Here is a 26461-nt window from a genome sequence, read left to right on the forward strand (position 1 = left end):
CAGCTTGCAGTGGGAAGCAGAGGAACAGGGTAATAAATGGCTCTTCTCACTTTGGCCTCCTAGCCAGGTCGGCTACAAACTTATTCCATCTTTCCTCCCAGGTTTTCATGGCAGCCTTTTTCTCAGTATCCAACAAGGTGCTGAACCTGCAAAAGAAAAGGCACTCTGGTCAGGAGAGAAAGGATTGGGGAAAAGCTGAGGGGGGCCTCAGATGTTTGCAGAGCACATTTCTCCCCAGTCCAAGAGCAATAAGGAAACAGAGGCAATGTAGAAAAAAAAAAAAAACATAAAAAACCTTCCAGACTTCTTCCCCAAAACTGTAAGAGAGATAAACACAAGTCATAGGGCAGAAGAGGGAGTTGGGGATCTGGGAAGTACACAAGATACTCACTTGATAGAGTTCATAGCCAGCTGTTTAAGGGTCCTCAGATCAGCTGCCATTCCCCCAATGCCCATGAAGGCCTCATAGAAATCATAGGATAAGCCTTTGGCACCAAAGACAGCTGGGTCATCAGAGCTGATCACCATGGGGTACCCAGTGGCCATCAGAACAGCAGCAGGGTGATTTCTCAAGTCAGACACCAGTTTCAGAACCTGCCAATAAGAGGCAAAGGAGGACAAACTTTGACCATAAGAAGAGTTGTCCCAAGAGAGGCAAGACCCTGAGGATAACCAGCTCCTTTCTTACCCTCCTCATCCCTGACCACTGGAATGACTTCTGGGCACAACACAGAAATAGAGCCAGGCCTCGTGTTCTTCCTAATTTTTTGCAAGTTTCTTTACCACCACAAACATTTGGTCTCTCTCTTGGTCTGGCTCAGAGCTGCTCTCCAGGAAGATAGACAGGTGCACAAGAACCCCAAGCAACTGTGGAAACAGCAGTATCCTATGGCCCCTCCCACTTGACTATGCTTCCTCACTGTCCCTTTAGCTTTGTCTATAGCTTTGCCCAAAATTCCACCCCACTGGGGACCCTCAATGCTGCCTCATTGTTATGAATGGGTCAGGCAAGGGGCCATTCCTAAATAACTTACTAATCGGAGTGAGACAGTAGAGGAATACAGAAAACAGGTGAGCTGAGGAGCAAGAAATTATACAGGAAAGAGTTTGGGAAATCAGAACAGAGGTTGAGATTGGAGGGTTGGTCGCATGGATCACACATACCTGGTTGGAGATGGGACAGACTTCTATGGGGATATTCTTCTTCCAGGAGTCAGCCCAGACTGCTGGGTGTTTGGTCAAAGCAAATCCATGGCCAATCCTGGTAGAGTTCAGTATTAGAGCATCCAGAAGATTTCTATCTATGGAAGTACCCTGCCAGTCTGGGGAAAAGGGATAGTTTTCAGTCAAATGGATCTGGCCCATAGACCATACTCAGATAAACACTTCCGATCCCCAAGCAAGAAAAAGAACACACGCATGCGCGTGCATACACATACACACACACACAATTTTCCTTGTAACAATGCTAATGAAAGGTAATAAAAGCCTTTATTTTATGTATGTATGTAACAGATGAGGAAGCTGAAACTTAAACAGGCTTTACAAATTGAAGGAGCATACTCAATTAAGTAGTAAAACTGGGTTTCAAACCTTGGTCTGTCTGACTCCACAGTCTATCTTCTTTCTTTCCATTTGTTTGTTTCCAGAGCGATTTCCTGGGAACTTTGTTTATTATCTTTACAATAGTGTGTTGCAAACTCTCGATATAATTTACTTGTATGTACTTACTCAATTTGTATCTTCACCAATATCAACTGCAACATGGACTGCACGATCACAACGACCAGCAAGGTGGTGGCAGGTACTGCCTATTTACCAGCCATCCCCACTGTATCTTCCTTGCTGGCAGGGCTTTCTTTGGAGGGTGAAAATTACAGGTCCTGACTCTGCTGGCTTCCCTTGCAGCTAGGATAGTCCTAATGCTGGCCTGGAAGGCAACTGGTGGAGAGCTCTTGGGCTTCTTCCCTGATAAAAGGAGATGCCCTGGAGCAAATATCTTGACTCCTGCTTCACTGGATTGGTTACACCTAAATGTAACTTGACTATCTGACAACTAAGTACAGTGAACCCCTGGACTTGAAGAGGAAAGCAGAGGTCACTTATTATGTAAAATAATAGGTGACTTTGGGGCACCTGGGTGGCTCAGTCAGTTAAGTGATTACCTTTGGCTCAGATTATGATCTTGGGGTCCAAAACAGATGATCCAAAATAGATGACCTTGTTGCAAAACCTATTAAATGTGCATATTCCATTCCTGGCAGCCAAAAGCATTCTAACTGATCTACATGTAAAATATGAAAATTCTACTTTTCTTTTCTTTTTTTTTTAAGATTTTATTTATTCATTTCACAGACAGAGATCACAAGTAGGCAGAGAGGCAGGCAGAGAGAGAGGGGGAAGCAGGCTCCCTGCCGAGCAGAGAGCCCGATTCGGGGCTCGATCCCAGGACTCTGGGATCATGACACAAGCCAAAGGCAGAGGCTTTAACCCACTGAGCCACCCAGGTGCCCCGAAAATTCTACTTTTCTGTTAGGAATAAAACTCCAGAATTCCCCCTGCTAGTTAGGGTATGTGTTTCAGGAGGATTTTCACTGGTTTCCTATCTAGAACTTTCTTTTCAAAGAGCTCTTCCTATTTATTTATTTAAGATTTTATTTACTTATTTGATGGGGTGCCTGGGTGGCACAGCTGTTGAGTGGCTGCCTTTGGCTTGGGTCATGATCCCAGGGTCCTGGGATAGAGCCCCACATCGGGCTCCTTGCTTGGTGGGAAGCCTGCTTCTCCCTCTCCCACTCCCCCTGCTTTTGTTCCCTCTCTCACTCTCTCTCTCTCTCTCTGTCAAATAAATAAATATTTTTTAAAAGATTTTATTTATTTATTTGACAGAGATCACAAGTAGGCAGAGAGGCAGGCAGAGAGAGAAGGAAACAGGCTCCCTGCTGAGCAGAGAGCCTAATGCGGGGCTCAATCCCAGGACCCTGGGATCATGAACCTGAGCCAAAGGCAGAGGCTTTAGCCCACTGAGACACCCAGGTGCCCCAATAAATTTTTTTTAATATATTTTATTTATTTATTTGAGAGAGAGAGTGAGTGAGTGAGAGAGTGAGGATAAGCCAGGGGAGGAAAAGAGGGAGAGGGAGAAGCAGACTCCCTGCCCACTGAGCAGCGAGCCTGATGCAGGACTCGATCCTGGGACTCCAGGATCATGACCTGAGCCAAAGGCAAGTGCTTAACTGACTGAGCCACCCAGGCACCCCAGATCGCTTCTGTTTTATTTTATTTAATTTTTTGAAAGATTTTATTTATTTATTTGAGAGAAAAAGAGAACACATGAGCAGGGGGAGTGGCAGAAGGAGAGGGAGAAGCAGGCTCCGCTGAGTGGGGAGCCCAACATGGGGCTCAATCCCAGGACTCTGGGATCATGACCTGAGCTGAAGGCAGATGCTTAACCAACTGAGCCACACAGGCACCCCTCTTCCTTTTTAAAAATAAGAACATGACTCTTGGGTATTAATACCCTGTATTTCTCCTGGCAAAATCCTCTCTTAGGGTCATGCATCTTAGAATGTGGTTAGATCCTGGTACAGTATTTCATTCTGTTGAAATTATTTCACACAGGTAAGTATGGTTTTCCCAACTAGACCACAAGCTCTTCAAGGTTAACAACCCCTAGCCCTTATCCCATCCCCCACAAACAATTCTTCAAATCTCCTACAACTCTGATCTAAATTGGATCCAAAATGACTTGAAATGTCAGGGAAAAAGAGATTAATGTACACAGACCCTTCCTCTGAGAGGTGGTGTGATAAACCAAGGTTTGAGCCTGGTTATGAAATTCAAGCCCCCACTGCTCTTCACTTCTAAGGATGACAGGTACCTAAGGTACTCAGGGACACCAGGTGAGACACAGCAGCAAGCTTTCCTCCTGACATCTTCATTTTGACCTGAAATTGCAGCCATGATCTGGGATTCCTTTGCTTAGGGTTTACATATTTTAAGGACTGTAAAATGGGAAGGTCTGAGAGATGACCCACGAGCCTGTAGAGTGAGCTTTGGGGAACAAAGCTGTGGCTAGGCTAATGGCATTTCAGAAACAATAGCAGTGGGCCAGCTTGCGCTGGGTGGGGTCTCCTGTTCAGCACTGACAAGTGTGGACAGAGCCTCCTAGCTGCTAGTGCAGGCCTGGTTCTAGACTCCTGTGTGACTTTGGACAGGTGCATTAATTTCTTAAGCACAATTTGCTCATTATAAAATGGAGATCATCAGAAAGGGCTCAAATTCAAACTCCACTAATGACTGGTTCCTTGCCTTTGGACCAACCACTCTGTGTTTGGAGACTTGGGCTTTTCACCTATAAAATGGGAAGGTTCCCCGGGTGGCTCAGTTGGATAAGCACCCTACTCTTGATTTCAGCTCAGGTCATGATCTCAGGGTCATGATCTCAGGGTCTTGAGATGGAGCCTGCTGTCCAGCTCTGCATTCAGCGGGGAGTCTGCTTGAGATTCTCTCTCCCTCTCCCTTTGCCTCTCCCATCCAAATAAATATATCTTTTAAATAAAATAAAATAGGGATTAAAAATATCTTCCCAGCAGGACCAGGGTGAAAATTAGAAATAATACATGTGGGGCGCCTGGGTGGCTCAGTAGGTTAAGCATCTGCCTTTGGCTCAGGTCATGATCTCAGGGTCCTGGGATCGAGCCCTGCATTGGGCTCCCTGCTCTTCAGGGGGCCTGCTTCTCCCTGCCCCTCTGCCTGCTGCTCTCCCTACTTGCATACTTGCATACTTGCATATTTGACAGGAGTGTCAAATAGATAAATAAAATCTTTAAAAAAAAAAAAAAGAAAGAAAGAAAAGAAAAGAAGGGGCGCCTAAGTGGCTCAGTGGTTAAAGCCTCTGCCTTCGGCTCGGGTCATGATCCCAGGGTCCTAGGATCGAGCCCCGTGTCGGCTTCTCTGCTCAGCGGGGAGCCTGCTTTTGCTTCTCTCTGTGCCTGCCTCTCTGCCTACTTGTGATCTCTCTCTGTCAAATAAATAAATAAAATCTTTAAGAAAAGAAAAAAGAAATAATATATGTAAAGATACTGTTATTATCATTGTTATTCCTTCTCTAGGGGTTGCCATTAGGATTAAGTGATATAATGCAAATGAAATGGACAAGTGCCACAAAAGGACTATCAAAAATACCAATACTGCCCCAGAATTCCATCAGTTCTCTTGAATGATGAGGAGGAGCCCTCCTATCCATCACCTCCTCTGTTCTGCTTGTCTTCAGATGGCTCACCTGTCTCTCCAGCATGGAAAAAGTAAGGCAGTTTAATGCCCTGCAAGGTGGGTATCATCAAAGCCTTCCTGTAGTCATACAAGGTACGGCCAGTGTCCTCACGCCCCACCTGCAGGACAGAGAGGAGGGGACATGGAGTCATCTGCTTGGTCCATGCCTCAGCTATCACTACAACAAAATTATGCTTCTCAAACTAAACCACACATACCCCCAGGGCTTTGTAGCTGTGTGCCAAGAGGAAGGGCGCCTTAGGATAACAAGCGTATCTCCTTTGGAATGCTGATTTTAATTTGTGTGTGGGGGGGGCAGACAAGGACACATTTTTATAATAAGCCAAATACAGATATTCAACGTAGCAGAATGGAGTGCAGGCTTGAAATAGAGCTGGAACTTGCGAGTAGATCCCTTTGAACAACTAACTAGCCCCCTTCCAACCCTAATTTCCCTCTAGGGTTTGTCCATTACAGCCCTTGTAGGGACTGTTCTGGAAGGTCTAGACTAGAGGTGCTCTTTCCCAGCCTCCTTTGTCCGTGCTGCACGCAGAGGGAAAAGGTGAGATGAGACGGCCTTCTGCCCCTTTCAGGAGAGGCCAGACCCTTTGAACAACCTCCAGGGATCCCAGGAGGGCATCCCGGGTCCAAACAAAATGAGGCTTTGAAATCCACTCCTGAGCTCTAGATGGTCTGAAAACAGGAGCTTAAGCACAGACTCAGGTAAAATGTACAGATTCTGTAAGAGGGAGTCAGGAGCACCTTTCAGCCAGTTAGTTCAAACTACTTGAGCTTCCCTAACAGGATTTAATGGGTTGTCAACTGGGAAGTGTGCCCTGGCTGCCAGAACCCGGCGATGGCTTTGATTTGGGGGAGGGGCAGAGGACAGTTTTGCCCAGGGCTAGCCCCATCTCTGCTTCCTGGCCTCTCCCTACACTCCCCCGCCATGTGCTATGGTTTTAAGAGCCAGCCGTGGGTGGGCAACGTGGGCTAGAAAGAGGGCAGAGGGCAGGGGAATGGGAGTAAGCCCACCATTACTGCCCAACCTCCTTGAATTCTCCTTAATCTGCAACTCCCCCTTTCAGCCTTCTGGCCTTCTCTGCTCCCCTTTCTCTTGTGACTGCAGGCCCCCAGAGAAGGTCAGTGCTAAACTCTGACCAGGCCTGTGCCTCTACAGAGGGCTTCCGTGGGAGCCGACAAGGCCTTCGGGAAGAGCTGCCTGCTGGGCCCTGCTCTCAGACAGCTTCGTCGTGCAGTCCATTACCAGGTCAAAGCCTGCCACCATCCTGGGGAATGTGGCCCGAAGCATTATAGCCGTTTGGACGGATTTCATGATGAAGGACACATTTTTGAATCTGTGAGAGAGAGAGAGAGAGAAGCAGGGGCAACAGCGTGACTTGGCGTTGGTGCTGCTGTGTACCCCAGAGTGGCTCTGCCAGTGCTTGGGCCTGGGCCAGATCAGGGTACTCAGCAACCGCTCCCCATTGCCCACGTGACCCTCTCCTGGCTAGGCCGTCGTGACTCCTGCCAGGGGCTACCTCTGAGAGATGCTTCACCCAAACCCAACCCTATCAAGGACTCTGGCTGGCTCCAGGATGACCCACAGTGTCTGAAAGGCAAGACCTATGGGATATGCTTCATTATCTACATTTGGATGAAGCAAAGAGGCCTCGTCCAAAACGTGCCCTGCATCCCTGAGAGGATGGCTCCTGGAAGCAGGTGCAGTACAGAGCCTGGCTCTCTGTCCACTGGGGACCTAGGAAATATAACAGATGACCCAAGTCCCTGTCAGGTCAGCGGGACCTGGCAACGATAGGTCCTTTGCCCCCAGTTAATTCAGCAAGGCCCTGGGCACTCCAGAAACCCTATGACTGAACTTCTGTCTTCTCTCCACACCGTCTTTGTTCCAGTCCAGGAAAAGGATGAGGCAAACAACAAGACAACAGAAGCACTGAAGGGAAAAGTCTGGTATATCTCTGTGACAGGACAAAGGTCTCTGCACAGCAGCTGGCTCATTTGTCCCTCAGTGACAAAATTTCTGTGGGCCTAAATTTCTCCTGCCCCCTACCCGACACGGCTCACTCCCTCTCCTGCAGAGCTCTAAGGGAACATGGAGGATTGATCAGCTGCAGCCCAGCCCTCACACCCTCCTGCCATCGGCTCCCAGGTTGCCTCTGAGGGGAACCAATGGGGCCCCAGCCTGCCAGCTCCATCCCAGATGACTAGCTCTGGCTCATGCATACCCCCATTCCCAGCCCTCACAAGGAGGGAAGGGGATTCAGCAGGGATGGGGTGGGGAGGAGTCTGACTGCCCCCCAGAGCCCAGCCTCTAGGGTAGGCTGAGCAAATGGAGGAGCCGCCCCTCCCCGAGTCCTGATTCTGTGTGATCTGCATTTGAGAACCCCGCTTCTCCAGCCCAGTGCACAGTCACAGGCCTTAGACTGGTGGCCCTCTGACAGGAGTAAAGAGCTGTCCTTCAGTATAATCAATAGGAAAATTCAACTATAAAGCTTTCTGTGCTTGCTTGGGGGAAGAGTGGGTCCTTGTTCATGCTACCAGGTCCCACATACATGCTCCTGTGGGGTGTCTACACACAGACTCTGAGATAGCGGTCCCTCAGGGTTGGGTCACCAATCAAGGCCTGGCACACAGCCATCCCCCATGGATGACATTAAGCAGAACCCCAGAGGCAAACTGAAACAAGGAAATGAGCCAGTTATCTGAAGATATAGGCCAAAACATATCCCAGGCCAACGTGGGGCCTAGAATTAATATGGAAAATCGCCATAGTTCTTCATTTAAGCTCAGTGGCAAAGATTTGAACTAGAAGTGACTTTAGAGGTAGATGTTTGCACCCATGCATGAATGTACCCACTGAGTCCATGGCTCTTTGGCACAGGGTGTAGGTCTCTGATGCCAGCCTCCCTCTTTTTTCCTCTCTCCTCCCCTCCCTTCTAGTGGCTCTATCTGCATCCCATTCTCCCAAACCCTGCACTTCACCCATGTCCTCTCTCACCTGCGATCTGAATAAATGAGTTTGATTCCAATAAATCCAGGATGCTTTTTCGCGAACATATAAGCCACTTCTCTGTAAGTCCTCACTGACCACTCTTGGTTATGGATGGTCCCATTCAGTTCATATACCTGGGAAGGAAGCATGGTCATGATCAGACATCAGAGGTGAGCAAAACTTCATTCCCATTGCCAATAATCCCTAAAACCATGTTGGACTTTGCAATTTCCTTGCCTAGTGCCTTCAACAGCCTCTGACATTTCTCAGAAGTTCTAGTCCTATCTAGGATAATGCTCTTGAACACCACAAAGTGGGCTGTCTGCCTGTCTCATTCATTGCTGGGTCCTTGCACCTTGAACAGTGCCTGGTGCTCAATAGGCATGTGTGTAATGAATGAATAACAGGTCAACGGGGGACAGGACCCACTTCACCTCCCCACTTTCCCATCCCTAGGTGGGATGTCCCCTGAGGTGGACATTATTAGGGGCAGAGTGAGAAGAGCCAGCAATGGACAGTGGGTAAGGCAAAGGGGAAGGAATGGGTGGAAAGAAGTCCCCTCTTTGCAGGTTGGGCCACACCAAACCCACTGAGAGAGGCCAGAGAGCATTGGCGTGGACATGTCCCCTGCAGCTCTCTCTGCCCTCCCCTGCCGCTGGGTCAGCTCTCACCCCTGCAGAGAATGGCAGTTCAGGATCAGGACAGGATGTGGGAGTTTTTTCCCAAGAGATTGTGGAGTGAGGGAAGATGGGAAGAAGTAATATGCAGAAGTCATTTCCATGAACATCAGTTAAAAACCTGCCATGGGCAAGGAACCAGGCTAGGTCCTAGAGGGGTAGACAAATGCTAGTAAGACAAGATGCCTGCCCTTAAGGAGTTCCCGATTTAGTGGAGACAGGCTCTGTTCACATTTATGATACAAAGCAGGAAGAATTAAGTGCTAAATAGAGGTTTACAGAACCTCAGAAGGAAAGGGGCTTCCTTTGAACTGGGTAGGGTCAGAGACGCTTTCTGGGGGAAATGGCACTGAAGCATTGCTAGGCCTGTGTGGGAAGCAGTGGCCCTACAGGGAGCCAGACCTACAGGGTCAGGGAACAGAGGCTAACGGGCAGAGAGACAGAATGGAAGCCATGAGCTCTCCCACCGTCTGCAGGAGAAAAGTCCTTTTTCCTCCCTGGGGTCTGATATCCTGGAGCTGGTCATGTCCAGGAAGCTCTTCTCTTTTTTTTTTTTTTTTTTTTTTAAAGATTTTATTTATTTATTTGACAGACAGATCACAAGTAGGCAGAGAGGCAGGCAGAGAGAGAAGGGAGGAAGCAGACTCCCTGCTGAGCAGAGAGCCCGATGCGGGGCTCGATCCCAGGACGCCGGGATCATGACCTGAGCCGAAGGCAGCGGCTTTAACCCACTGAGCCACCCAGGCGCCCCCAGGAAGCTCTTCTCATTGCCCAGCCAGTCACTTGATCACTCTCACCGGCCGACGGGGCCTCCCTTTTCCCTCCTACCTCTATCCCAAGGTGTTGCCTTCTGTCCCGGGGCAGCCTCCCCAGCACCCTCTTCTCCCCAGGCCCACAGAGCAGCCTCTTGGCACTTTTTCACCTCCGGGGGTCCTGTTTTGCAGCCCGGCTTAGAGGAAGTGGGGTGGATGGGCAGCTCTTTCTAGCCCCTTCTCTTGGCCCCATTGGCCTTGGCTCTTTGGTTTCCTCTGCTGCTGCCCCAGTGAAGCCTGGCCTCTCACACAATCCCCTGCAAGGCTTCCTCAGCCAACTGGGCTTGGTATTGGCAGGTGGGCCTTCCCTGACTGCTTGGCCTAGGAGTGGACATTCTCAGGCTTACTGAAGGTTAGAGCTGCCAGAACTTTCCATAGGACAGAATCTTAGAAACTGCTGACTCAGTATCTAATCTAGCCTGTTACTACTATTAATATTTTTATCAAAGGGGATCAGAGTATGCCACCCTAAAATACGCTCCTTTTGCATACGGATTACTTTGAGTGGAAAGCAATTAAACAGCAAACACAGAACTCTCTGCCCTCCTCCTATCTGCCTACAGGCAGGACATAAACTGTTGGTGAAGGTGCTCCCCCTTCTATCACCCATACCAGAAGAACAAGGCTTATCACTGGAGACAGAAGGTCAGCACCAAGAGGAGTCTGCATAAGCAAACCTTACTATCATAACCCTTATCTTCTATGAGTTTCCCCCATATATTTCCCTCACCACAATTTACTGCCCCAGAAACCCAAGCCCCTTTTCCTTTGTATTATCATTTCTCCACAATTTATCACCACTGGTTAAAATCATGTATAAGCACCTGTTCTACCCACTTCTTTGGGTCTCACTTTTTTCTACAAGACCTCCATGCACACAAAAATTAAACATTAACATCAAATACAATGTGTATGACTTTTCTCCTGTTAATGTGGCTTTTGTCAGTTTAATTTGCAGGCCCCCAAAACAGAACCTTGAGAGGGTAAAGTTACTTTCATCCTCTCCTCAAGCATTTTTTATTTTATTATTATTATTTTTTAAAGATTTTACTAGTTTATTTGACAGAGAGAGACACAGCGAGAGAGGAAACACAAGCAGGGGGAGTGAAGAGAGAGAAGCAGGCTTCTGGACGAGCAGGGAGCCCAATGCAGGGCTAGATCCCAGGACCCCGGGACCATGACCGGAGCCAAAGGCCTAACGACTAAGCTACCCAGGCGCCCCTTACCAAGGTTTTTTTAAAAGAGAACTCTTCCTGCCGCTGATCAAAGTTTCAACATGGGGCACCTAGGTGGCTCAGTGGGTTAAGCCTCTGCCTTTGACTCAGGTCATGATCTCAGGGTTCTAGGATCAAGCCCCACATCGGGCTCTCTGCTCAGCAGGGAGTCTGCTTCCCCCTCTTTCTCTGCCTACTTGTGATCTCTCTCTCTCTGTCAAATAAATAATATCTTTTAAAAAAAGGGGAAAAAAGCTTCAACAGACTTTCAGGTGCTCTGTTAGAATCTTCACATCTTTGATGCTCAAAGAACCTATATCCTGTACCCCAGCAGTACTCAAAGTGTAGTAAGGGAACCCCTGTGGGTCCCGTAGACTTTTCTAGGCAATCTACAAAATCAAAAACTCTTTTCATAGAAGTTTTAAGATATTATTTGTCTTTTTCATTCTCATTCTCTCATGAGTGCATAGAATTTCCTGGAAATTGTATCATACGTGACAATATTTCTCTGACAGATAATGGGTTATGTGCATGTGCAGTCTTGTGTTTTGAAATTTTCTCAGTTTTAATTTTTAACACAGGCTGGATTATACAGCAAAGACTAGATATAATCCATATAAACAAAAGTTCTTTCGGATCCTCCAAAATTTTTGAGTGTCAAATTTTGAGAACAATGCATTAAACAAACCCAGAATTGATACTTGAAGTTGTCTTGGCATTCTCCAGCTGATTTGCAGAAGGGCAGAACAGAATTCTTCTTCATGCCTTGACTGCTGTGTCATTACTGAGTCACCTGCCCAGACACACCCATGGGATTGTAAACCGCTGACAGGGAGGATCCAGCTCCAGGTCCTTTGGATCTTTCCACCTCTCCTCCCACAGCACCAGAGTAGGAGCTCCACAAATAAGCATTAACTTAGGAAAAGCACTCTCTGCTTGGAGTTCCAAAAGTACTAAACCCCAGGCAGCATGTTTTAGAGAAGGGATGAATAGTTGGAGATTGGAGGGGTGGCCGGTAGAGTTGTGCTCACAGAACAGAAGGGAAACAAAAGAACCTTAAAAAAAAAAAAATCGACAAATGACAATTCTGCCTAAAAGAAGATCCTTGGCATATGAAACAAGTAGGTACAGATTTGCAAATGACACACCAGAGGCATGATGGGGGCTTGCATATGGCCACAGTTTCAAGCCATCAATCCTGTCATTCCAGCACTTACTGCTGGAGAATCTGGGCCGCCTGCCTTGCAGGGTTCCAATCCCACTGCCAGTTCCCATAGCATGGAGAGACTCGAAGATGGAATCTGGCCCCTGGGGCTACAGATGCCGAGCCCTCGTCTCTTGGTGTCTCACTCAGTAAATCAACACTGAGGCTGCCCGGGGCCTTGTGCTCCTGGGCCTCTGGCTGAGAAACTGCAGGCTTTACAGAAGCACCCAGGGCAAGATCTGAATGCTCAAGAGCACCCCCATTTCACAGAGCAAGAGACCCTTTTCATGGGGAGACCTGCAATTCCTCACAGCCTCACAGCCACTCTGCTACCGGTTAGAACTGTTAGAACACGGCTGTGAAGCCAGGCACTCAAGGAAAGTTCTCACCTGGTTAGGGGGCTCTGGGCAGCCTTCTGGGTTGGGGCTCCCAGTGGAGGTATGTTCTGCCCCAGTAAATCATACCTCCCAGGGTCGCTGCAAGGATCAAATGAGTTAACATTTGTAGAGCACTCAGAAATGATAACTACGAGGGCGCCTGGCTGGCTCAGCTGGAAGAGCACGTGACTCTTTGAGCCCCCCCACTGGGTGTAGAGATGACTTCAAAAGATACATGAAAACATTTTTTAAAGAGATAATTATTAATGATAATGTTGTTACTATTACCAATCTTATTATCACCAGATACAGAAAAATAACTCAAAAAATCTGCAGTTACCCTAGGAAGATGAGTTAATATCTAAGAATTTAGCAATTAGTAAGTACAAGTAGGTGGTGTGAGTCATTGACCTAAGACCTAAGCTGCTATATCCATGTAATAAGCCCCCTTGAGTTGAAAACACTGGATTCAATGTAGATCATTATCTCCATTTTCATTATAGTTTTTTTTTTAAGATTTTATTTATTTATTTGACAGAGAGAGAGCAGGAGAGCACAAGCAGGGGGAGTAGCAGAGGGAGAAGGAGAAGCAGGCTTCCCAACAAGCAAGGAGCCTGACAGAAGGCTCAATCCCAGAACTCTGGGATCATGACCTGGGCCGAAGTTAGTTGCTTAACCAACTGAGCCACCCAGGCACCCCATGTTCATTATAATTTAATTGTGAAACTATAAAATTGGCTATTTATACAAGCCAATATAAGATTACAAAATTTTATCATCTGTGATATCATGGAATTACAGAATTTTGAAGCTGGAAGGAACCGAAGGGAAATGTGAGATTGGACAGTTGCTCAAGGTCACACAACTAGTTTGTATCAGACCAGAAGCCAGGACTCAGAATTTCTAACTCTCAACACAATTGGAGCACCATGCATTTCACCTGCATTAACTGAGCTTCTATTATGTGCCAGGTAATGCCAAGAGCCTTATATCATCATCTCCTTTAATCTTCAAAACCACACTATCAGGGAGTACTCACTTTACAGGTGAGGATTTTGAGGCTGAGAAAGGTCAAGACACTCAGTCCCACTCCAGAGTGGGGGTGAGGGCTGCGGAGTCCGCCGAATTTCAGAACCTTGCTGACCCTCAGTGTCTCCTGTCACCAGAGCAGCCCCTGTCTTCACCTTTATACTCCAGTGGCAGGTAGGGGTCTCAGTGTCTCAGCTCTGGCGACACATAAGAACCTGGGGGAGGGAGATGCCTGGGTTTCACCCCGGACTAATTAAATCAGAATCTCTGGGGTCGAAGCTGGTTATTTTTATTTTAACCTCCCCAGGTGATTCTAATGTACAATGTACAGCTAGGGTTAAGATCTACCGTGTTCGTGGACTTGACAGAGAAGAAAATCCTTGATTACAGCATAGTAGGGTAAGTGCTATCATCAAGGGGAGCAGTGAAGGTGGTCCCCCCAACCTCGCTTGTCAGTATTCTCAGAGTCACACCAGTAACGTCACTTCAGGAAATTTTCAATGGAGATCTGCCAAGAATCCAGGAAAAACCCCGGAGTGGAGGCGGGAGTGGGTAGGCGAAGCCCTCCCCAGTAGTGTTCGTTGTACAAGGGACAGCATCCAAGAAAATGTCTGGGGACGACCATCATGGGTTCTCTAGGCCACTGACGCGTCTCTCTCCTAAGACCTCCTGTCAGGAAGTGCCAGCAGGGCAATCTCCTGTTGATAATCCTCTGGGGTCTCACACCAGCTCCACTCTGAAGCCTGGCCGGGACCCAGTCTGGGCCTCTGATTCTGGCAGTGGGGGAAGGGACTGGAGCCCAGGAGATAAGACCCGCCTAGCAACTGTTGCTAGAGGCAAGTAGCCTTTGTTATCAAGCATTAGTAACACAATAGGAGGCTGAGCAGCCAGGATAGTCCATCAACATCATCCCAGGCCCTGAATTAGCCCCACAAGCAAGAAGGGGGAGGTTGTGCGGCTCAGCAAAAGGATTCCCGTGCAGACGGTTTTTAGTTGTTAATGTGCTGACGGCTCCCCCTACTCTGGCTAATGGGGGGCATTAAGGCAGAGACTCTATTGCAAGAGGCCTTTGTTCCAGGGTCAGAGCAGAACAAATGGTCAAATCCCATCCCCCTCAGCCTCTCCAGAATCCCAAATCCCAGCAGCCTTCCACCTTCTAGGATGGTGGGGGGTGGGCAGAGAGGGAGGAGAGGTTAGGAGCTAGCCAGGGTCCCCACGTGAAATGCCCCCCAGAGCCCACTCCTCCACGGGGTAAGGAGAAAACAGCCCAGCCAAAAAAGGGGAGGGATGAGACAGGAAACTATTGCCTTCCCTCCAGTTTCTCAGCATCTTCCCCTAAATGCTTCCCCACCGAGCTCAAGATGAAAGTCACAGCCCTCAAAGCGACCAAGACCCAAAGCCTCTGCGATTTCCCCCTCCCTCCTCTGCCCTCCGCCCCCAAAGGCGCCCAGGGCTCTGACAGGGTTGAAGGGCTACCTCCCCCACGCTCCACACCGAGAAAGCCTCCAGGATTGCGCAACAGGAAGTGGTCCCCCCAGCAGGGGCCAGCACCGCTCTGGGTGAAGCATCCGCAGCCAATCCCAGGGGCTCTTTATCCCCTGCGGAAGGGCGAGACTGGAAGCCGCGTGCCCTCTCCAGCAGCTCCTTTTGAGCTGGAGCATGGGTCCCTCAATGCTCAGAAAATCCAGTGCCCTGTCCTCTGTCCAGTCACTCCTTACCACCAACACGATCTTGGCCGAGCTCTCTGACCTTCCCGAGCCTCAGTTTCCACGTCCATAAAGCGCAAGCTCGCTATGCAACTCAAGTGCTTTGTAAAGGTCAAGGCGAAGACGGCCTTTGCTCCAAGTGTGGTCTGAGTCAGACCATCTGCATTAGAATCGCCGGGAGGAGGGGAAGCGCTAGTTAATTTTGCGGCTTCCTGACCCTACTCAAGAGCACGGAATTAGAATCCCGGCAGGTTGGGGCCCAAAGGCGGATTTTAAAGAGCACCTCCAGATGATTCATCTGAACAGCCAAGTTTGAGGACCACCATCAACAAGCATCATTATCACTACTGGTGCCTCTCGGCAACCTAAGATGTGGTGCCAGTTTGAAATATCTCACAGTCCGACATAAATAACGGGGCAACAGATGCTGGGTGCCAGAAATCCACATTTCCAGGAGACAAAGAGAGAGATGTGGGCTGCTGCAGTCCCGGGTCAGGGGTGAAGGAGGGGTTGGCGGACTTAGGAACCAGTTTCAGTGGAACCCAGAGGAGAGGACGGTCTTAGATGGGGGTGGAGCCCATGCTTGGAGAGAAAAGGATGTTTCAGGCCCAAACCTGGCAATAAATTGTTCTGGGAGGTGCAATTTCTTCTACCCCACACAGTCCAGGCCCAACGCCAGCTCATCTCTTTTAGAAATTCTTCACTTTATAGATGGATAGACCCCTGGCTTCCTGCAAAAGGATCCTTTGTCTCCAGGTCTTATCTACTTGGCTCACAAAACTGGGGAAAGCTCTACTGAGGGACAAAGGTCAGCCCCACTCCCACTTCCCAAAAACTGTACTCAGTGCTTTCACTACCAAACATGCAGTCAGATCCCAAGGGCGATAGGCACCCTTAGCTGAGCGCCAACTCTCCCCAGCCCTCCAGGGCTGGCCTTGAGCTAAGCTCAAGGAGTGTATTAACATATCTAAGGGGAAGGGTGGGTCTGTCCTGAGAGTTGAGCCTTGAGGAAACTTGGTATCGGATGAAGGAGCCGGGACCCACAAACTGGAATTACTGGTTCTTGGGACAGGCATATACTTCATCAGAGGGTCCTTGAACACTCTAGATCAAACTGGGGGAGTAAAATCAATTTAGGAGTCCCAACAAGAATTAAACATTTTTTAGAATGCAAAAATACCAGAATCTCTGTACATTGCATTGTTTCCTAAAATGTTTTATAGATACATACAGATACATGTGGAAACACTATATAAATAAAGTCAACTTATTATAGCACTTTCTTCCCTCTCCTGGCAAAAGGGTGTTAATTTTCATCAGATTTTCCAAAGATTGAGTACGCTGTTACGGACTCCCTTAAATTCTCAGAGCCCAGGGACAATAGGGCTCCCCACTCGGCTCACCAACATCCTTCTGGCTATACCCTGGCTTCAGGAAAGGCTAAGAATTGCCCTCAAGGAGAGAGAACTTGCTGGTCAAGAAGCGAGTCTAATCTAATTGATAGTTTTCTCTGAAAACCAGCACTCTGACTTCTCGTTTATTCTTCTGTCTCTTATTAATTTGGTCAATGTGTTTTGGTCCTCTGGAGCTCTGTCACTTCTGAGTGTACAAACAATAACATTTCCGAGCCTATAAAGACCATGGAATACGGACACAAGGCCAAAATGATGCCACCCTGTGGATCTTTCCACAGACTTGAAGGTTAGTCACCAAGGCGTTGGTATGCTCAACAAATATTTCAAAGAAGAAGCAGACTAATTAGGATACGATATAGGGGAGAGCTCTACACAAAGGTCACATTCCCCAAGCCACTTAAAATATTTAACCAGCTCAAACTCTTGGTGAGCACACCAAATGGAACATTCAGAAATCCTACCCACTCCCACAATACCCAAATCCCTCCCACAAATAGTCTTCAGGGAAGTTCTGTCCAACAGACATCCCAAAAGAATGGTCCAGGAGCATCTGATCACCTGGGGCTGCTCTCCTCAACAATGTGTCCCCTAATGTGGAGACTATCCTCGTTCTCTCCTTCTACAACGGCTCCTTCTCAGCCCACTTCATGAACTTTCCATCCTATTTTTGTTTGTCGGGCCCCTTCCTTGACCCACTCCTCTTTTCAACTCACAGCTTCTATGGGAAACTCACCCCTCTGACAGTTTGAAGAATTACCTTTCTGCGGACAAATGTCAAAAATCTGTTTCCAGGCTAGAACTCTCGTCCGGGCTCCACAGTCATATATTCCACCATTTCCCACACATCGTCACAGGGCTATCTCATAGACCCCTCCAATTCTACAGGTTCAAAACCAAAATTTCTATTCTCCCTCCCCATCCTGCTTGCCCTCTTACTTCCCCTATCTCCATCAGTGTCACCACCAGTCAACTCAACTCAAGTTCAACACCAGCGAGTTCAACACCAACACATGGGGAGTCAGGAAGACCTCTAGAGTCCTCCTCATTGCTCCTGTTCCCCCAGCCTTGTTATCTCATACCTGCTGTTTCCCTACTCTCCCAGTCTCTGTCCCCATCTCTCTCAGCCAGCAAACCTCTCACTGTAATCTGTTCTCCCCAGTGCTACCAGGGTGATCCGTTTGCCAGACCCATCAGCTGGTCCTGCCCCAGGACCAAGAATGTAGTCTTGAGTGCCTCTGGGAAGCTAAATTTTGATAGTCAAGCCAGAGCAGAGCAAAGAGTTGGGCTCACCGGGAGCAGCATGGCTCTGAGCTCCAGGTAGAGCACATTGTCCTGGTAGAACTCCTCCAGAGCCTGGAAGATATAGTCTCTGAACACCGGTGCATAGTAGACAAGGCCAGAGATCGTGAAGAAGATACTTTGAAACTTGGACCAGACGATATTTTGGTTTGCATAATCCACCTCTGGGTTCTCGGTCATCAGCGTGAAATTCCTTAGCAGTCTATCCAAGACACAAAGCCGGTAAATTGAGGAAGCATATTTCAAGCCATCACCTTCAGGCACCTGCAGGATTCTTGCCCACCTTGCTTCTCCCACCAGAAGCAAACCCAGATGCACCATAGTGAACAGTGATGAGAGGCCACGGGAAGCACCCTGGGTTCTCTCATAGAGTCCCTCCCTGAGACCCACTTTGTGCTCCTCAGGACCCAACTCAGGTGGGATGTTCCCGCCAACCACGCTCTCCTGCTCCCTTCTGCATGCTTAGCCAGTCTGACCCCACTGTACTTACATCCTAGACCAACCTCTCTTTGGGGGAGCGGGGTGTTATGCATGGAATTGTACACCCTAAAATCCAATGTTGAAATCCTAACCCTCAATGTGACTATATTTGGAGATAGGGCCTTTTCAGTGGTAATGAAGGTTAAATGAGGCCATAAGGGTGGGGCCCACATAGACTAGGACAGGCATCAAGGACACCAGTGACAGGCGTCACACACACAGGGGAAAGGCCCTGTGAGGACACGCTGTCTGCAAGCCAAGGACAGAGGCCTCAGGAGAGATCAAACCTGCCAGGATCTCGATCTTGAACGTCTAGCTTCCAGACCAGTGAGAAAATAAATTTTGGGGGGCATCTGGGTGGCTCAGTAGGTTAAGCCTCTGCCTTCGGCTCAGGTCATGATCTCAGGGTCCTGCGTTGGAGCCCAATGTTGGGCTCTCTGCTCAGCCGGTAGCCTGCTTCTGCCCCACCCCCCCCACCCCCGCCTGCCTCTCTGCCTACTTGTGATCTCTGTCAAATAAATAAATAGGGGCGCCTGGGTGGCTCAGTGGGTCAGAGCCTCTGCCTTCGGCTCAGGTCGTGATCCCAGGGTCCTGGGATCCGGCCAGCATTGGGCTCTCTGCTCAGCAGGGAACCTGCTTCCCTTCCTCTCTCTCTGCCTACCTGTGATCTCTGCCTGTCAAATAAATAAATAAAATCTTAAAAAATAAATAAATAAAGGGGCACCTGGGTGGCTCAGTGGGTTAGGCCTCTGCCTTCAGCTCGGGTCATGATCCCAGGGTCCTGGGATCGAGCCCCACATCGGGCTCTCTGCTTAGTGGGGAGCCTGCTTCCTCCTCTCTCTTTGCCTGCCGCTCTGCCTATTTGTGATCTCTCTCTTATCAAATAAATAAAATCTTTAAAATAAATAAATAAATAAGTAAGTAAGTACGTAAAATATTTTACAAAAAGAAAAAGAAAAGAAATTTCTGTTGTTTAAGGCACCTGGTCTGTAGTATTCTGTTGTGGCAGCCCAGCAAGCTAATACAGGAGGTAGGATGGAAATATGGGGACTACCCAACCCAGGCTTTGCCCCTGAGTAGCCATGTCCTAGCTGTGTGGCCTTAACCTTGAGCTTCACATTTCTTATTTGTGAAGGGAAGTAAGCTCATAAAAGCACTCAGCTATTACTTATAACATCACTTTACAAGTGTGTTGGGAAGTTGCTACAAAACATTTTCAAGCTGTTTCACCCACCAATGCACTGTCATTATTCCAGGAGCTGGGAGATTTTCATCCTTCTGGTATTAAGCATCTAGGCAAAATTCATCTGTTACTGTTAATACATCTTACAGGTCAAATGAGATTTTAAATGAACCAGGAACTTGCTATTTGAATGCTTTTGTGAAGCAAAGTATCTTATAAAGAGCCTCCTGATTTTTTTTTTAAGGCCCGATTTGCATATATGGTTTGTACCAAGGAAGACACACCCACACACCACCCACTACTTCTTAAGGCCACGTGACACATTCTTTCGGAACCACACTCACCTGTTGTCAAACTCAGTGACGTTCTGCATCTCCTTTCGATACTTCTCCAGCAAAACCCACTCTGAACATTCTGCTGGCATAGGGGTAGGGGGTGTTGGATAAGCAAATTTGAAATTCAGGGCCCCCTTCGGGGTGATACAGAAATGGCAGTGGGGCCTATAGGTGACATTTTTCACCAGCCAGTTCATGCTCAGGATGCCGAAGTCATGGACATGTAAGGCAGCCCCTGGAAAGGAAGAAGGGCAGGGGGTGGGGTGAAGCAAAAGAGGCAAAGTCCACGTTCCAGGGCACAGAGGCTGTGAGGACAGTATAGATGGCCACGAAGTGAGAAGCACGGGGATGTCTATCTGGCGGAGTTCCTTGGAAATGCCCATAACGTACCTTTCCCACTCCAGCTCAAAGACCTTCCAGGCCTCTGTGTGCCTTTGTCTCCCAGGGATGGCCACGGCCTTCTCTGCTCTGGTGTAGGAAAGGCGCTTCCCTCCCCAGTCATAAGCCATGATGACCTCGTTTAAGAGAGGTGGCCTGATGGGGCAGGGGAGCATCAGGCTTGGAATCAGGAGACTGGGGCTCAAGCTGGGCTCCCTCTCACCACCCAACACAGGAAGGGATGTAGTAGGAAGGAGCTTCCGCTTCCGCCTCCACCTGGTCCTGACCCTCTCAGTCTGCTCCCCAGCGCCCCGCACAGTGGTGTACTCCCTGCTTCCCGCTAGCATCTAGGCAGCTCCTGGCCTGCAGGTTTGCCATCGATGCCCCACTACTTTCAGAGCAGACACCGGTTTCATCTACTGAGCTCCTCAAGCCACAGTATACACTATCCCTCTGCTCTTCCTGCTCCATCTCAGCACCTGGCCTTGACACTGGCCACATAGGGGTCCCAGCTCTGTGAGCTTTGGCATGTCACACTCTTTAAACCCTGTGTTCGCCATCAAGTAGAGAGGTTACTTTACCAACTTGACCTTTTTTTAATCTCTATTTATTTATAACATTAAGATAAAAGAGGTATAGGAAAGTCCTTGGGACCCTTGGGTGCCTCAGTTGGTTCAGCGTCCACCTCTTGGTTTCGGCTCAGGTCGTGATCCCATGGGGTGGTGGGATGGAGCCCCACATTGGGCTCTGCGCTCAGCAGGGATTCTGCTTGGGATTCTCTCCCTCTGCCCCTCCCCCCATTCATACATGTATGCGCTCTCTCAAATCTTTAAAAAAAAGAGGTATTTATTTATTTGAGACAGAGATAGAGAACACATACATACACAAGTGAGCAAAGGGGGAGGGAGAGGGGTAGAGGCAGAGAGATAAGCAGTCTCCCCACTGAACAGGGAGCCCAATGAGGGGCTCAATCCCAGGACCCTGGGATCATGACCTGAACTGAAGGCAGAGGCTTATCTGACTAAGCCACCCAGATATCCCCTAAACAAATCTTTAAAAAGAAAGAAAAGAAACCTTGTAAACTGCAAACTGCTATTTGCATGCACAAGATTGTAATTATTTTAATATTCATAGAAATGTAAATATACTGGGGGGCCTGGGGGGCTCAGTTGGTTAAGCCTCTGCCTTCAGCTCAGGTCATGATCCCAGGGCCCTGGGATCCAGCCTGCATCCTATTCCCTGCTTGATGGGCAGCCTGCTTCTTCCTCTCTGCTGCTTGTGTTCTCTCACGCATACACTGTCTCTCCTGCATACATACTCTCTCTCTCTCAACTAAATAAAATCTTTTTCTTTTTTTTTTTTTTTCAAAATTTTTTTTGAAGATTTTATTTATTTATTTGACAGGTAGAGATCACAAGCAGGCAGAGAGGCAGGCAGAGAGAGAGGAGGAAGCAGGCTCCCTGCTGAGCAGAGAGCCCAATGCGGGGCTCGATCCCAGGACCCTGGGATCATGACCTGAGCCGAAGGCAGAGGCTTTAACCCACTGAGCCACCCAGGCGCCCCTAAAATCTTTTTCTTTAATAAAGACTCTATTTATTTATTCATGAGAGACAGAGAGAGAGAGGCAGAGGGAGAAGCAGGCTCCCCAGTGAGCAGGGAGCCCGATGCAGGGCTCCAACCTAGGACCCCGGGATCATGACCTGAGCCAAAGGCAGAAGCTTAACCATCTAAGCCACCCAGGCGCCCTCAACTAAACAAAATCTTAAAAACAAAAATGTAAATATGCTCTAGACATACCGTACTAGAAATGCATTTATCCAAGATGCTAGTTCATACCATACCCTGTTTGTTACCTTAGCCCCTGAGAAAGGGCAGAAGAGGCAGATAAAAGACGTGAATGGAGCAGTAGGTCCTATGGCCCAGACACTACCTTGTGGGTGGAGGCATCTGCTTTGTCAGGAAAGACAGCAAAGCCCAGCTCCCACTCCCCACTGTCTCTCTGAGGCAGAGTCCCCTCTGAAGCTGGGCTTTTGGTAAACCAGCAGCCACCTTGGACGACCCTCCTAGTTTGCCAAGGAAGAACAAAGGTGCAGAGTAGCTGAGTGGGGTTCTCAGTGCTCCATTTATTTTTTTTTTAATCTTATTTATCATTATTTTTTAAAGTAGGCTCCACACCCAATGTGGGGCTTGAACTCACAATCCTGAGATCAAGAGTCCCATGCTCTGTGGGCTGAGCCGGCCGCGTGCTCCTCCCTGCTCCATTTACAACAACAGCTCCAAAAACAATGCTAGCTCCAAGTTTAGTTTCCCCTCCCTGCCCAGCATGTGCAAACCACCCCCTCCAAACCTCTACCTTTTGGCATCTTCTTCAGGATACTAAACACCTCACTTTTCTCGATGAGATTCTTGGCCTGGAAGAAGTGCATGCTGGGAGGGAAATTCTGGATCTTCATGGCCTGAGCCACCTCAGCCTTTTTGAGGGCCATGAGCCTCTCATTGGCCAGCTCCTCCTGCTTGGTCAGCACCAGCTGCCCCCCCAGCTGCAGCATCTTTTCTCTCATCAACAGCTGGGCTCGTGCTTCATCTATGGATATGGCTGAGCAGAAAAAAGGTATCGCCACCACCAAAAGCAGGAAGAGCAGGGCTGGCCACCCCGATGGGCCACCCATGGACATTGGGATGCCTGGAAGAGGAAATTGCTCAGATGGAAACCCAACAGGGCTAAAGAAGGGAGTAGATCAGTGCAAATTGACAGATTTAAGTGTCAAACTCTGATTTTCCTTCTCCCACTCTGTTCTCAGGTAACCAGGAGGCAACATACTTCTCTAAGCCCGCAGAGAAAAGACCTCCAGGTACAGACCTGAAGGGGTTTCCCAAATCATAAGTCACCATGAGCCCTCCTTGAACAAAGTGGAGCGTTTCAGTTAGTGAGACATGTTCACACATAGAGGAGTATACTACAATCAGATTTTTAGTGTTTCACTTTTAAATATCATCAGAGAGCAAGAGCTCACAAGGCATACAACGAACGCCTCCAGCATCATAAAGGAACTTCAGAAAAAAAAAAAAACAAAGGGAAACAGAGACAATGCAGGAAATAAAAGAAAATTTCAAAAGAACCATACTTAATAGCCTAAGAAGGATATGAAAAGATACTGTGTCCATAAAACAACTACAGGGAATTATAAAAAATGTGATTTCTTGGGGCGCCTGGGTGGCTCAGTGGGTTAAAGCCTCTGTCTTCGGCATAGGTCATGATCCCAGGGTCCTGGGATCGAGCCCCGCATTGGGCTCTCTGCTCAGCAGGGAGCCTGCTTCCTCCTCTCTCTCTCTGCCTGCCTCTTTGCCTACTTGTAATCTCTGTCAAATAAATAAATAAAATCTTTTTTAAAAAAATGTAATTTCTTTTATATAATGGCTGGCTGGCTCAGTCCATAGGGCATGTAACTCTTGATCTCGGGGTTGTGAGTTCAAGCCCCACAGTGGGTATAGAGATTATTTTAAAATTTGAAAAAAATTAGGGGCACCTGAGTGGCTCAGTTGGTTGAGCAATCTGCCTTCAGTTCAGGTCATGATCCCAGCATCCGGGGATCCAGCCCCCTGTCTGGTTCCCTGCTCAGCAGAGAGTCTGCCTCTTCCTCTGCTGCTCTCCCTCTCTCTCTCTCTCTCTCTCTCAAATAAATAAATAAATAAATAAATAAATAAATAAATAAAAATTAAATTAAAAAAAACAGAATGAGAAATAGCTTTTAGAAATTAAAAATACAAAGGCTGAGGGGCTCCTGGGTGGCACAGTTGGTTAAGTGTCTGACTCTTGTTTTTAGCTCAGTGGTGGTCTCAGGGTTGTGAGAATGAACCTTATATCAGGCTCCATTCTCAGTAAGGAATCTGCTTAAGATTCTCTCTCCAGGGACACCTGGGTGGCTCAGTCATTTGAGCGTCTGCCTTCAGCTCAGGTTATGATTCCAGGGTCTGGGATCAAACCCCATATCAGACTCCTCGCTCAGGGGGCAGCCTGCTTCTCTCTCTGCCTGTTACTCCCCTGCTTGTGCTCTTGCACTGTCTCTCTGACAAAAAAAATTTTAAATCAAAAATTTAAAAATTTAAAAAAAAAAAGATTCTCTCTCCCTCTCCCTCTGCTCCTCCCCCCATGTTTTCTTATTCTTTCTCTCTCTCTCAAATAAATAAGTGAATAAATCTTTTTAAAAATACAAAAGCTGAAATTTTAAAGTTTCCTAGCAATATTATAAGATGGAATTGAAGACGATCTTTTTAAAATTAGGACAAAATAAGAAAGAAACAAATGAGGTGATTTTAACTCAGGAAACCCAACCCCAAATAACAGACATATCAGAAGAAAAAAGAAGAAATAGGAGAAAAAAGTAAATAAATAGTAGAAGAAATTGGGCCAGAACCGAAGACCTAACTCTCTGGTTTAATGAGCTGGTTTGTTGTTGAGCTCCTAGCAAAGCAGAAGCAATTGCTCAATAGCCACACCAAGAAAGGTCGTCGTGATATTTCAGAACGTTAGCATTAAAGCTGCTAAAAGCTTCTAGAGAGTAGATAGTCCAGGTTGGCAGTGAGCAAGGATTTGAGGGGAGAAGGAAAGAAACTTGCTTGTATTGGGTCTCCTCATGCCAGGCACTCCACCTGGGTCATTTATGTGAATTACATTTAAGAATTATGGGGTGCCAGGCCGCCTGGGTGGCTCAGTGGGTTAAGCCTCTGCCTTCGGCTCAGGTCATGATCCCACGGTCCCAAGCCCTGCAGCATCAGGCTCTCCGCTCAGCAGGGAGCATACTTCCACCCCACTGCCTGCCTCTCTGCCTACTTATGATCTCTGTCTGTCAAATAAATAAATAAAATCTTTAAAAAAAAAAAAAGAATTATACAGTGCCTGCATGAGTCAATCAGAGGAGTATGTGACTCTTGATCTCAGGGTTTTGAGTTTAAGCCCCATGTTGGGTATAGAAATTACTTAAACAATTAACATATCTATAATATATAAATTAATATATATTAATTAATATCTATAATAATTAATTAGTAGTATATTAATATATAATATATGTATTAATTGTTTCTGCATACTTGAAAGTATGATATGGTATCCTGGAAAGAATCAAGGCTATAAACTGGAAGACCTCATGATCAGTCCCGAATTAGGATGTCTTCAACAGACTTGGGCAAACTGCTTAATGTCTATGGGTCTCAGTTTTCTCACCTGTGAAAAGGGTGAATTACACTAGATCAGTGGCCCTCCAAGTGGGATACCAGTATCATCAGTGATACAAAATACCACCGTTTAGGTTGAATAAAAAAATTTTTAAATAAGTTAATTGAAAGAAAGATATTAAGGAGGGGCACCTAGGTGGCTCAGTCTGTTAAGCATCTGCCTTCCTCTCAGGTCATGATCCCTCTGGGATCGAGCCCCACAAGGAGCTCCCTGCTCAGCAGCAAGTCTGCTTCTCCCTCTCCTACTCCCCCTGCTGTGCTCTCTCTCTCTCTCTCTGGCTCACTCCTTCCTCCAAATAAATAAATAAAATCTTTTTTTTAATAGAAAGATATTAAGTAAATAGAGCTGCAGGGATATGAAAAAGGTGAAAAGCTTGCTAATCATTGAAATACAATATATCCCAGATTCTTTCCAGGGCTATTCACTTACTCTAAGATACACTAGACACCAAGAGGGAATTTTCGGAAGGAACTGGATACTATTTACTCTCGTACCACAGCTATGGCAGGGGCTGTACCATCCTAATCAGAGAGTTGGACTTTAGAAGAACCCCTGCAACTTCATGAAGTCTCCAAATCTCTCTTCAGACCAGTGTTTGCCAACAGCTAAAAGAGGAGAATGACGTTTATGTCACCGTCCCATCCATCCCATGCTGCGTCCTCCAGTCAACGGCCCCAGCCCCTTGTTCCTCTCTCCTTACTGACACATAGCAGAGACCACTAAGTTCCACAGCCTCCACCTCTGTCCTCTCCACAGACCCCAGAAGCAGTTGTGTGGCCCGGCATTCCAGGACTTTTCCTGGCCTGACAGACAAAAGCTTATCTAACACCGG

At 47.7% G+C, this 26461-nt stretch overlaps 1 protein-coding gene across 1 annotated transcript; it reads right to left on the bottom strand.

Moving 5' to 3' along the window:
* Positions 1 to 46: 46 nt before the first annotated feature.
* On the bottom strand, positions 47 to 23068 carry ADA2 (adenosine deaminase 2; the record flags this gene model as incomplete). Its single annotated transcript, XM_080811610.1, has 9 exons — positions 47 to 146; positions 392 to 594; positions 1165 to 1322; positions 5285 to 5393; positions 6539 to 6629; positions 8291 to 8418; positions 18009 to 18219; positions 20025 to 20250; positions 22747 to 23068. 9 exons carry the CDS (start codon positions 23066 to 23068, stop codon positions 47 to 49), a joined length of 1548 nt encoding a protein of 515 aa, XP_080667736.1.
* Between the last annotated feature and the right edge of the window lie 3393 nt (positions 23069 to 26461).

Source organism: Martes martes (genome assembly GCF_963455335.1).
Source record: "Martes martes genome assembly, chromosome: 8".
In the NCBI taxonomy this organism is placed as follows: Eukaryota; Metazoa; Chordata; class Mammalia; order Carnivora; family Mustelidae; genus Martes; species Martes martes.